Source organism: Watersipora subatra, chromosome 1 (assembly GCF_963576615.1).
Source record: "Watersipora subatra chromosome 1, tzWatSuba1.1, whole genome shotgun sequence".
Classification (NCBI taxonomy): domain Eukaryota; kingdom Metazoa; phylum Bryozoa; class Gymnolaemata; order Cheilostomatida; family Watersiporidae; genus Watersipora; species Watersipora subatra.
Genome location: NC_088708.1, coordinates 58971301 through 58985239, shown reverse-complemented (window position 1 = coordinate 58985239; position 13939 = coordinate 58971301). Strand labels below are relative to the sequence as shown.

Genomic DNA, 13939 nt, shown 5'->3' with positions numbered 1-13939 from the left:
GGTCAAACTTTATATGATTACACAATCTATTTGTGTGCAATGAAGTCTCAATTCTCCGTAATTGAAGCTTTTCAATGAATTTAGTAATCGTCCTAATTTACACACCATACATGATATTACGGCACACCTCTTGTGCATAATATGTTATATAATGTTGTGCAATTAGAGCCATACAAAATAATTTTGCTAGTGTTTTAGAAATTTACCTCATCTACAACATGTTTTTCTAAGCTGAACTGCATCTACAATGCATTGATTTCATATCATGGTATTGCAATGTTGGAGGTGCCTGTTTCCTTTTTAATAGTTGATAAACATCAACGTGTTGAAATTATTACTTGCTTATATCTCACTCAGCTAGTAAAGCAGGTAACCAGAAATGTTATTTCAAGAGGTTTAAATGATCGGTTTCTTTCCATGTGTTTTATAACATGTAGTTGTTGTTGAATTTGGTCGCTGCTTCTTACTGTTTTTGTGATTATACAGGCTCACAAGCAGTCACTTAGTGACATCATCATGCCAGATCCAACCCCTAAGCGAAAAACAAGACTATCTGTGGCACTAGCATCCAGGTCTCCAGTAACTCCGGAAGACATGCAGCTCAACAAAATGAAGAAAAAAGAGTACAAGAAGATGAAAAAGCAGCGAAAACGAGCAGGTAAATATCTTGATGTTAGCGCTAGCTTTGTCTGCCCTGCTGTCTGTCCAACCTTTTTGATTCTTGCACCAAGACTATTATAGTGTATACTTACAGGCAATGCATAAAATATATTCCATCTTATTCACTAATTGACTATAACGCAAATGCTATGCTCTATAGATTAAAACTTTTGTATATTTTTAGATAAATTATCAGATGAGTTGACTTCAGCTTTGGAAGCCGGTCTCGGTGGTCTCGGAGATGATCTGAACTTATGAACTGGTTTTATTGAGAGCTGTATAGCAAAGCTCGCAGTATTATAATATAATTTACAAATTCATACAGTGCATATAGGGAAAGCAAGAACCGATTATCACAAGATCATAGTATACTAGGAAAATAATAAATGTGATATAAAGGATGAAAATCGTGCGAATATGTACAGTCTAGTCAGCTTTTTGATATGGTTCATTTTTGCTACAGAAACTGTCCGTTTGCAAATATACCTGCAAAACAATAAGCTCGCAAATATACATGCCTGGTCGCCTCCCTTTTTGATTTCAAATCATCCTGCATTGTCCTCTTAGCAAACGTCATACTCGAAAAATACTAAGTCATTTGCTTTACTCAGCAGTGTGATAGCAGTCCATAATTCAAAGGGTAAAAACTATGTTCCAATTTAAACCTTGATTCCACTTAGCAACAATAAAAATATTAGTAAACCCTGGTAATCAGGTTTCCAGGTGTAGTTGTTAGCGGCAGACAAAAATATTCATAAAATTAAAGTATTTTGTAGGCGTTTGTCTTTCAATCCCATCCTCTACTCAAAATCAGTTAAATGCATGCATTCAACTTTCAAATCAAATGGATGAAAAACTGCACATTTCAAAAAATTCCACCCGCATTCATACATCTAAGATACTAGTGAGCAGGTAACAGAATCAGTTGGTTTGTCCATTCTGTGTAAGGACCATGTTCTGTTAACAGATTAGTAGTTATAGTTGCTCCTTGCGTGGCTCAAAATTGTTAGTTTCCTCCCAGACAGCACCTGCAAAGAGCCTTTTGTCATTCATTGTCCATCACAACTATCACGAAAGGGTTCAGCAAGAGAAAAACATTTGGTAAATCGAACTGGCAGTGTCACTTTTTCCATGGGTACTAATTAAATAACACATTCTATGCAGCTTAATTCTAAATGATGGTATCATTATACAGCTCTATTGGCGATTGAATATTTAGATGGCTTCGTATACAACGCATCAGCCGACTTGGCAACGTGACATACTTTGAACTTGGATAAGTTCAAAGTATGTCATGAATGTTACTAGCAAGAGATAACAGTACAATAATAATACCTTGGTAGGAGTTGTAAAGGCTTCTCTTCCTGGATGCCTCAAGCAAAGACAAAATGAAAAAGTTAACATTACTGAGTGGCTGCTAGTCCTACATAAACGCATACTACCTATGAGAATGATCTCTAAAAATAACTACTGGCTAATTGGACATTAATTTTATGGTATTGTGTAGTATCACTATCTAGTATGACACATTTGACTACCTTAACCACTCTAGCACACCTGTGGTTGATCAACGCACAGATGCCTATGTGCCAATGCTCTGCGAGAGTCGTTCTATATTTATGCTTGGCTGTTAAAGACCCATTAGAATTCATGAAAAGCTTGTAATAACAGCCTTACGTCTCCAGTCGGCCACAGAGTTGTCAGCATTTTCAAACGAGTCGTCAAACTGTTCTGCCTCTGGTTCATCCGACTCATCATGATACTGCGCGAGGTAAGGGTGTGCTAGGGCATCCTTAGCCGTAATTCGTCGGTCAGCGTCCAAGTCTAACATCTTCTCTAGCAAGTCAAGTGCTAGGGAAATGGCAACAAAGATTGGTTGTTTGTGAATGGCCACACCTCTGGTAAAACCTTTCTGGTTAGCTAGGACATTGATAAGAGCTGCTCCGAATGTAGGAGAGTAACAAAATTTTATGTGTACATTGGTCAGCAACCGATTATGCTACGAAACAACTTCACTAATTACACGCAGATAGGACAAGAGGCCAATGGCACATAGCCACATACAGCGCATCATTCTATGCTTGCTATCTGGTGTCAGGTGTTACCATTAATCAGACATCTCCAGCTAAGCTCTTTGTTATTATCTGTTAACACTAACATGTGGTTTGTCAACTTGGATAGACATTAGCTTATAAAAAGGTCTACAGCCCTGACAGATGAATGACAGACTTATAATCAACAGAAGGTCGCGGGCTGGCATACTGCAGAATGAAACTGAATGATGACTGTCTTTTCGTTGTAAACACAAGATAGAAGCAGTCTAGGATAGAAATGGACATCAAAATATGAATAAACAATGTTGGTGATTACTTACCCTGGTGGTTAGCACCGAGGAAGAACTCTCTGAAATCACGCTTGGGCATGGAGGAGAGTGAGGCTATGTAGCGTCTTGCCTCCTCACTTGTGATCCTGTCCAGAAACTCGCGTCCAGGGGTACCGACCAGCTTCATGATTCTATGTAGCTGGTCGATGTGGTCATTGCCAGGAAAGAGAATCTTGCCTGACATCAGCTCGGCCATGATACAGCCCACACTCCAGATGTCAACTGGGTGAGAGAAACAGTCAGGTCAAACAGAATCAGGAGAAACCTTTAGAAGGAGAACACCCAAAAATAATATCAATTACCATAACTCCTGTGTCTAAGATCTAACTCATCTAGGTAGCATAAATTCAGCTATTCTGGTCGTTTTGATCATTTGCACCTCTGACCATACCATCAAAAAGATGTAAAAACAAGCCTGTATACACACCAGTGGAACGGGAGGTATGGGGACATTCGTGAAAAGACAAGCTTCATAAACTAGGTAAGTTTTGTGCACCACTAATGAACAACCTTGCAGATTAAGCATTCTAAATTAGCTACTGATTTGCTGGAAGAAGGGAGCCCAGAGCGATTGAAGCCATTTAGCAAAAAAGTAATTCAATAACTTTAAAGAGCAATGGTTTAGCTACTTGTGTGGGACAGCGCAGAAACATCAGACTGACATATCTGAAGGCCAGTGTTATGCATACGTGGCTAACACTTATCCTTACCTGTCTGGTTGTAGTGCATCCAATTTAGCATGATTTCTGGTGCACGGTACCAGCGAGTGGCAACGTAGCCCGTCATGGAATCATCAGTTTGTCTTGCAAGACCAAAGTCTAAAATCTAATCGACACACCACTCAGTAGTGTTAATAGTTTACAATCATTCATCACCGTGATTTTTCACTTTCCTTGGATTTCTGTGGGATTGCATGTCCCCTTTATCAACATATCTGCTCAAGCCAATACAGTAACATTCATTGGCCAATAACACTAAGTAAGAACGGTTAGGAAGTACTCATGTCTATGGAAGGGACAGCTTAACTTAGATGTTGATTTATAGGCAGAGACGCTTGTATCTCTGACTACACGATTAAGGTGTGACAAAAGACACCTGTTCCTATGGCATACTAAGTCCGGAAGTGAGCTATTGTTTGCAGTGCATCTCAATTTCAACATGTACGTGGAGTTCACCATTGTTAGCTATTATTGCAAGGTTCAGCAATAAAAATAACACTATTCAGCATTTGTCTTTCTAATAACTGTAAACTGCATGAAATGCTAAGAAAAGAGCAACAGATGCTGAGAGACTCAAATGAAGTTTCTACACATCGCTTGAATAACTACTAACTAAAGCAGAAGCTGGCTGAACATGATCATCGTTGAAATGTCATCGTTAAAATGTGATGTGTTAAAAAAGTATTAATTAAAATGAGATGAACTTGATAAGTAACAATTAAGTAATTCTGGGGGTAAATACAGATAAGATAAAGCTTAGTAACACATATTGCATCTACAAAAGGGCAAATATGTTGCAAAATCAATAAAAATACAGCCTCAATCTGGCAAAGGTCAATAGAAATGCAGTTGATGCATTTGTTATGATGTAACTTTAAAGGATAATCTGTCAATACAACATTGCCCATGAAAAAAAGTCGGCACTCAAAAGCCGACTCGATGGTTGTCAAAAAGCAGCCATAGGGTCGCAAAGCAAGATATATGACAGACAATATAGGCACATGAAAGGTATTTATTATAATGAAATGCCTTTGCTTGAAAACTAATTGTTAATTTAACATTCTTCAACTTATAGAATGACATATCATGAATTCAATTATATTGCTTTTATTGATTCAATTAGAAAGGTCAATATTGTAAGTCCAATAGACTAGCTGACCAACAGCAAAATCAATGTTTTAGAAGATCAATACAAATTTGATCATCGAGAGCGGCTGAATGTAAATTTTGAGAGCAAAGCATTACCAGCAACCTGACATCTTAGATGACTAGACCAACATCAAGCTTTTTGATAGCATTATGACACTGCCATAGAACATGATATTTCTGCTAATCACATTCACCATGACAAACTACTAAACAACAAAAATGTTTATGTAGAGAATGTTTATGTAGAAATAGTACATGATGGAATCTCTGCGCCTGCATTATTATCCAACAATGCATGCGTGCTTGGCTGAAGCAACTTGTCACAAGTATAAACTTCTCATCAATAAGTAATAATGCCATCACCAGGCATACAGTTTCACTAATAATTAATTCTTCACAAGATGCTGATATCTTAAGCGTTACTTCCTCACTACCATTGGTTCTTTCAAAATGAACACAACTGAACAAGATTTGACTGCTAGACCATATGCTGCAATTGCCTAGTGTAAATATGACTTGATATAGGTAGAAGGGGGAAATTTGAGAGATTAACCAGAACTAACCTTTAACTCACAGTCTTCGTTGACAGCTATGTTACTTGGCTTTAAATCCTGCAAAATAATGACAGCATTTTGTCGATTAACGGATAAAAGATTAAGATTAACGGTAAGACAAAACCAAAGGCAGTTTTCTAACTTGGTTTGAATATTGACCGTGCATTAGCCTATAATGCTGCGGGTGCACAAACAAGTGCCTAGCTGTGGGAATTCGCTCAAAGTTAGTGATTGGTGTGACAATCTCCTATGTTAGAGTTGAACATATGTAACTCGAAGTAGTGGATCTACACCAGGTACAACATCTTGAAACGCACTGAGAGTATTCTACAATTGTGTACTACTCCAGCTAATTCTATAGGCTGATAACAAACTGTTTGCGTTTTGGAAAATTACGAAACACGATAAGCCAGGCAACTTGTTTCTTTGATCAATGAAAACAATGAAGATAGTCTAGGGTTATTGAATATAGCCCCGACTCATAACTATGGTACAGGCTAAAACAGCAGTTTCTTATAATACATAGAAAAGCATTGGTAGTTATGATTAACAAGTGCAGCCACTAATGCATCAACAAGGATCTCCTTGGTGAACATTGGTGCCCTAAAACCTTGGCCTGTTTTGAGCATTCTCAAGGCTATATTATACTTATAACACCCATACTGGGGAGGATGCAGTTACACCAGATGTCCCCTCAGGGGGGACATCTGGTTTAGGTATCTGATCGGTAGAGACGACTACTGCAGCAAAGATAAATATGGCGGATCAAAAAGGCAACCAAAGTACACATGCATTGACTATCAGAAGAAGATGAAGAATTATGTAGGAAGTGCATATATGTAGCATTTACATATTATTATATCATAGAGTAGTAATAATATAGTAGTAATAATATACATATATATGCTACTATGTAATATGCTATATTACATAGTAGCATATATGTGTATCTGGAAAGAAAAAATTTCAAAAAAATTGAACCGCCTAGTGCTATTGCTACTACTAAAGATGGAGTACTATGGCTACTACTAAAGGTGGAGTGCTATTTCTACTACTAAAAATGGAGTGCTATGGCTGCTACTAAAGGTGGAGTGCTATGGCTACTACTAAAGGTGGAGTACTATGGCTACTGCTAAAGGAGGAGTGCTATGGCTACTACTAAAGGTGGAGTGCTATGGCTACTACTAAAGATGGAGTGCTATGGCTACTACTAAAGGTGGAGTACTATGGCTACTACTAAAGGTGGAGTGCTATGGCTACTACTAAAGGTGGAGTACTATGGCTAATACTAAAGGTGGAGTGCTATGGCTACTACTAAAGATGGAGTGCTATGGCTACTACTAAAGGTGGAGTACTATGGCTACTGCTAAAGGTGGAGTATTATGGCTACTACTAAAGGTGGAGTACAATGGCTACTATTAACGGTGGAGTGCTATGGCTAATACTAAAGATGGAGTGCTATGGCTACTACTAAAGGTGGAGTACTATGGCTACTGCTAAAGGTGGAGTATTATGGCTACTACTAAAGGTGGAGTGCTATGGCTACTACTAAAGATGGAGTGCTATGGCTACTACTAAAGGTGGAGTACTATGGCTACTACTAAAGGTGGAGTGCTATGGCTGCTACTAAAGGTGGAGTGCAATGGCTACTACAAAAGGTGGAGTGCTATGGCTACTACTAAAGGTGGAGTGCTATGGTTTCTCATGTAGTGCTCTACTTACTACTAAAGGTCAATAAATATCTTAAACCAATAATAACTCTCAGATGCTCTAGGTGGATCAAAAATCTAGTGACGAACAAAATCCCAAATACAATGTAAAATGTGAAGCTGTCCTTTGTCTTAAAGGTTATTCTAGACATGTTACCCATGTTGGCAGTCAATTTTTATGGCTACTAGAAAAAAGTTAAACAATGTAACACAATATCACGAACTGATTGCGCTTGAACACAGTTCATGATGGTTTTGGTGACAGTATCAGAATAATAATAATAATAATACAACCACTCAGAAATCTATATTTTGCAACTCAGCTTCTTGTTTTTAAAATCTATGAGGAAATATTTTTTGATTCACACAATTGCCCAAAAATGATTAACTGAACAAGTCGCATACAAGCATAATCAAAAAGGCTGTTCTGGAATGTTCCAGCGCTAATCCAGTCTCATAGAAGTTCATACACAGGGCAAGAGCGAATACCAAGACTAAGTGGGTGTGATGCTGACATAGGAAGCTCAGTTAATAGGGGTGATAAAGCCTGATCCAATAATAAGTTGGCAAGAACTGGAAAGCTACTAGAGATGCTATTTTGAATACAGTGCTACGTAATGCCGCTAGCTTTTGTATAGGTATCTTTAGAGAGGTCAACAAAAGCAATAGTTTAGGAAGAACAAATACAGAGGGACAAGATAATAGTATCAAGATTACAAGCAACATATAACATATCTAAGACCAGAATTTAATACACAATAAATACCAATAACGCACCATCAGGCCTAACACAGTATCTATGGGCTACCCTGGAACTGCAGCTACTATGACTGGTATGCATAAATTTATTAGCAAAACAAACTGTGACAACTCACCCTGTGTAGTATTCCAGCTGAGTGCACATACTAAAAGAGAAAACAAATGGATGACGATGGCCATTGCATATATACATGACACATCTTACATATACATACATACACTGTAGGTACATATACATACATACACTGTAGGTACATATACATACATACACTGTAGGTACATATACATACATACATGTAGGTACATATACATACACTGTAGGTACATATACATACATACACTGTAGGTACATATACATACATATATGTAGGTACATATACATACACTGTAGGTACATATACATACATACATGTAGGTACATATACATACATGTAGGTACATATACATACATACACTGTAGGTAGCTACCAAACGAAAGATGAAATTTGATTGGCTAAGATTAGCTCGCCACTAATAAACTATCCCTTCTCTTCCCAACAGTTGATGTATTATTGTGAAATACATTATGTTTTCAACAAAAACTAAAAATGTGAAAAGCATTGCGTTCCAAATATATTGGCACAAGCTTCTTCTGCAGGCTTGACAATCTAACCTCTCTGAACCTTTCAGTAGCGACAGAACTCAAAATATCGTTTTAACTTGCCTGTCTTAAAACCTTACATGAGCGTCAATCATACCATAGCAAATTCAACGCCGATATCTTCGGAAAGCGCAGTTGCCGGTAAAGAAGATAGCGAGTTACAAAAAGCGTTACAGCAATCTAATATACACGACCTGCAGACTAATATAATTAACCTTTATGGAAGTCCCCTGACAATCACACAACAGCAGGATAGTTCAAGAAATGCGTTTTAGCTATCTAAAAAAATGTTCAGAACAACTGCATATAAACTGCTTCCTAGCTGTAATAATACCAACAGAATTGTTAAATGTTTATCAAAGAACTTTTACAGACAGTACACACGAAGAGGTATCATCCGAGCAGAGGTTTTGATCAAATCTCCAGTGTAGAAGAATAGCCCAAAGGAATTTGTCTCATATTATATTCAAGGTATTTTGATTTGTAAAGGCAACACGTAGTTGCAAAGGATGCTGATGAATAGCGAATACAGTATATACTAGGGTATAAGTCGAGTTTCTGAGAGACTATTTCAAAGAAAAGTTTTTTAAGACGACTTATACATGAGTAATGTTTATGGACATGTTGCTACCAAGTCGAAAGTGAATATAGAAAAAAAACTCCATTATTACACATGCAATATACACATCGCAGTATGAAGCGTTAATAAATACTCATAATAATAATGGTGCCAAATAAAGTTACCTCACAGAATTACTTGTATCAAATATCAGCGAATATCAGCAAAAATACGGTACATATTACCACTAAACACGCTTATGACAGCGCTTTCAATCATACCTCAAAACGACTTCACACTTTCACCACCTTCAAAATTGGCTGGTTTTAGATTTAACAAGTAATATATTTGCAAAAACAGTAAATGAAATTTTACAACTGTAAATTCCGAATAGACCTTGCTCTAAAATATTTGCTTTTTGTTTGTTTTCTAGTGACCGAGTAGCAAACACGTGATTAAAGAGAACAGGCAATGCTCAACTCTCGTTTCAGCGCAGTCGTTATACAAATTACACTGTAAGCGAGTCCCAAACCTCATTTAAAGCTTGTAGAAGAACCACTTATCGTGTCTTATGAAAAATTTCAATTTTGAAAGTTATGCTTTTATTACGGATAGCAAAAATCAATTCAGATTTGATATAATTTTTCCAAAATATTCTGGAATAACAGGATCGATTTATATAGATAGCACCTAAAATAATACAATTTGTTGTCTTAAAATACCTATCGACTTATACATGTCATCACTATACAAATATATGATTAAATCATTTGTCATTTCTTAAAACTGTAAGAATATTACACGCTATATTTTAACTAATTCTCTAGGTTGGTGAGCAACGAATTTCTAATTTAAAAACTAGTTTCAATAAGGACAAAAACAGTTACAATCTCATTGAAAAGATGTAATGGTATCATACGTCACAGCAACATAACTTAGTTTAGTTCAAAATGAGAAACAAATCAGATGTGATGTAAAACTTTAACAGCTGTTAACTCCTTCAAACCAATATTACTCAAGGATGAAAGTTGAGTCTGAGAGATTGAAGGTTGCCATAAAGGAGCCAGAGGGTTGCAAAGCAATGAGTATGGCAGATGATACAGGTGAGTGACAAAATGGTAGTACAGGTGAATGGCAGATGGTACAGGTGAATGTCAAGATGGTTTGAGTGTAAAGCTAATACAGCAAAGATGAACAATAACATTAAAGTGTCACATGAAGGTGACGTATGAAAATGACATGACACTAAGATAGCAAAACAAATGGTGATAGATGCAACACGAAGGCGGTACAAGATGAACAAGACACGACATGAAGGCGGTACAAGATGAACAAGACACGGCATGAAGGTGGTACAAGATGAACAAGACACGACATGAAGGTGGTACAAGATGAACAACACACAACATGAAGGTGGTACAAGATGAACAAGACACGGCATGAAGGTGGTACAAGATGAACAAGACATAACATGAAGGTGGTACAAGATGAACAAGATATGACATGAAGGTGGTACAAGATGAACAAGACACAACACGAAGGCGGTACAAGATGAACAAGACACGACATGAAGGTGGTACAAGATGAACAAGACACAACATGAAGGTGGTACAAGATGAACAAGACATAACATGAAGGTGGTACAAGATGAACAAGACACAACATGAAGGTGGTACAAGATGAACAAGACACAACATGAAGGTGGTACAAGATGAACAAGACACGGCATGAAGGTGGTACAAGATGAACAAGACACAACACGAAGGCGGTACAAGATGAACAAGACACGACATGAAGGTGGTACAAGATGAACAAGACACAACATGAAGGTGGTACAAGATGAACAAGACATAACATGAAGGTGGTACAAGATGAACAAGACACAACATGAAGGTGGTACAAGATGAACAAGACACAACATGAAGGTGGTACAAGATGAACAAGACACGGCATGAAGGTGGTACAAGATGAACAAGACACAACATGAAGGTGGTACAAGATGAACAAGACACGACATGAAGGCGGTACAAGAGGAACAAGACACGACATGAAGGTGGTACAAGATGAACAAGACATGACGGTGGTACAAGATGAACAAGACACGACATGAAGGTGGTACAAGATGAACAAGACACGACATGAAAGTGGTACAAGATGAACAAGACACAACATGAAGGTGGTACAAGATGAACAAGACACGACATGAAGGTGGTACAAGATGAACAAGACACGACATGAAGGTGGTACAAGATGAACAAGACACAACATGAAGGTGGTACAAGATGAACAAGATATGACATGAAGGTGGTACAAGATGAACAAGACACGGCATGAAGGTGGTACAAGATGAACAAGACACAATATGAAGGTGGTACAAGATGAACAAGACACAACATGAAGGTGGTACAAGATGAACAAGACACAACATGAAGGTGGTACAAGATGAACAAGACACGGCATGAAGGTGGTACAAGATGAACAAGATACAATATGAAGGTGGCACAAGATGAAAGTGATACAAGAAGGTTATGTAACACAAAAATAGCACCACCTGAAGGTGATACAACAGAATGCCCAAATAACACAGTTTTAAGAAGATATGACAAAAAGTCTATCATGTGATATGATGGAAAAAGGACAAATTTCATGAAACAGCCACGCAGGGTTGATGACATACTACTTGCTATCTGCTAGACCTAGCAGCAAACAGGTCAGGTTTTTTTTAACCGAGGTCATTTATTATGTTACCGCAGCGAAGAGAAAGTTCAAACATAGCCAGAGGCACTTAAAGCTGAGATACCCTGCGGTTTTCAGCTGATCTCACAAGCTGCAAATGACTCGACTATTTTGATCAGGAGAGGCACAGCAGAGTAATACGTAATAATGCTTATAATGTGCCTGGTACTTACCTTTAACCCTCTAAGAATCTGGTAGATTAAAAACTGTACATGCTCATCTGTAAGCCTCTGCGTTCTGACAATATTGTTGAGATCTGCACCCATCAAATGAGTAACCAGGTAGCTGCCAAAAAGGAATTATCTTTGATATAAACAAATAAGCAGGAACAGCAAGCGGTTGTAAAGTTGGCTGAAGTACACAGAGTATAATAAGGTATGACTAAGGTTGATATGTCAATTGTTGTATGTTAGGGCTTATCAAGAACAGCAAAGCAAGCAATACATTAGTAATCTTGAGCTTTTTGTATTAATGGGTTAGTAGGTTGGACAGGTTTTAGTTGCGCATAGCAATAATTCATACTGACCCAGCACACTTAACAGGCACTACCCATCCGACCATAACAGACCTTAATCATTTTACAGACATACAAAACCCATAAACTGACTTTTTAAAGAAGCCAGCCATAGAAATCGATAATCGTATGAAACAATGTTCCTGACAGCAATTATTAGTTGTAGCACTTGGTGTAATCACTGCCATAAATGTTCTACTAGGGCAAAACTTACACAATAAAACATGGGTGAGAAATTAATTGAATACATTACAGCAACTCAACTGAAATCAACAAGGCTAGTGACACCATCATAAATAACTTGCCGTAACATAAATAAAACAGCCGAGTCCTTCTAAGAAGGTGAAGCATACTAGCTTGCTCTAACATGAAAATTACATACTGATACATTTAAACAATACAGAAAAAACATTCAACAAAAATTAATTTGCAACCTTATCGTCATAAAAAAATAAATATAGTCTACTGAAACCCTTCCGACAGCAATGCATTGGCAAATACACTTCAACATGAACAATAAAATTTAAATCAAAAGAACTGCAGCAATACATTTATACTGTGGCCAAATTTCACTTACACATCTGAGAACTTTTCAATAGATGTAGCAGGTGTAAAAATTCCTAGCAGTCCAATAATCTACAAAACAATCACGGCTGTAATCATAATTATCTCCTCTAAACTTAATCACATAACATATAACATGACAGTTGAGACAAATTTTAAAGTGAGTGAAGCACTAAAACTTACATTTTCGTGATTCATATGTTTTAACATCTTTATCTCCCGAAACGTTCTTCGTGCATGTATTGGAGACTGGAATGGTCTGGTGAGTTTCTTAATGGCTACCTTAATGTTTTTCTCAGTATCCAATGCAGAGCTGAAATCGTCCCAAGAATACGCTCTTAATCGCACAAGCGCATCATCATGCAAAGTGTTTTTTTATCAACGAGGTGATGATATGAAACTTTTAACTTAATTGATGGCACTTATTAATTTATGGACAATTACGCACAATTAGAGCGGATGACAAAGTTATAGCTTTATCGCATAGTGCTATGCATTAAATTGGCAGAAAAAGCAATCAAAGTTTCTATTTGAACATTAACATATATTAAGTTTTAAATACTCAGGGTCTAATCCTTGATATAGTGTAAGTCATTTTCCCCGATGCAACATTACTTCCAAACAATTTGAGATAACGGACCCAATCGAAATCCAAATAGGTCTGTTGACACCCAAAATATTTTCACATAAACAAAATATAACACCAAATTAATTTACAATACCCTACTCAATTTTTGACAACATTAACATACCAGACTTGTCCATACGCTCCGGTGCCGACAGGGCTCAACATCTGGTACTGCTTAGGAACTTCCCAAACTGTTTTGTTCAGCTCGATGCGATAGTATCCATCTTTAACCCCAGTGACAAGGTATTGATCGGAAGCCATTATATGCTAACACAACGTTTACGTGCTTGTCAGGTTTGAGTTTCCAAGATTTTTGTGTCATCAATTTCGGTACAATGGAACGATCGCAGCAATGATAGCTTACA

At 37.4% G+C, this 13939-nt stretch overlaps 2 protein-coding genes across 2 annotated transcripts in view; one reads left to right on the top strand and one right to left on the bottom strand.

The window, feature by feature from the left end:
• The window catches only part of LOC137407980 (guanine nucleotide-binding protein-like 3 homolog), a 20702-nt gene extending 19718 nt beyond the window's left edge, over positions 1-984 (top strand). The window contains exons 13-14 of the mRNA XM_068094370.1: positions 487-658; positions 845-984. Of these exons, the coding sequence (XP_067950471.1) occupies positions 487-658; positions 845-918 (246 nt within the window). The 3' untranslated portion in view covers positions 919-984. The remainder of the gene's footprint in view (positions 1-486; positions 659-844) is intronic.
• On the bottom strand, positions 908-13939 carry LOC137407988 (mitogen-activated protein kinase 14A-like). Its single transcript, XM_068094380.1, has 10 exons — positions 13699-13939; positions 13130-13259; positions 12960-13018; positions 12042-12153; positions 8050-8079; positions 5475-5522; positions 3754-3868; positions 3035-3265; positions 2338-2511; positions 908-1688 (listed from the first exon to the last, which is right to left on the bottom strand). Exons 1-10 carry the CDS (start codon positions 13833-13835, stop codon positions 1636-1638), a joined length of 1089 nt encoding a protein of 362 aa, XP_067950481.1. The 5' UTR covers positions 13836-13939; the 3' UTR covers positions 908-1635.

Bases quoted from the DNA above. Each gene is read 5' to 3' on its own strand.
- LOC137407988 (XM_068094380.1), bottom strand. From the start codon at position 13,835: ATGGCTTCCGATCAATACCTTGTCACTGGGGTTAAAGATGGATACTAT. The intron at 5,523-8,049 runs GTGAGTTGTCAC...ATTATTTTGCAG, and splicing joins CAGCTGGAATACTACACAGG to GATTTAAAGCCAAGTAACAT. The intron at 2,512-3,034 runs GTAAGTAATCAC...CCATTTCCCTAG, and splicing joins CCTCGGTGCTAACCACCAGG to CACTTGACTTGCTAGAGAAG.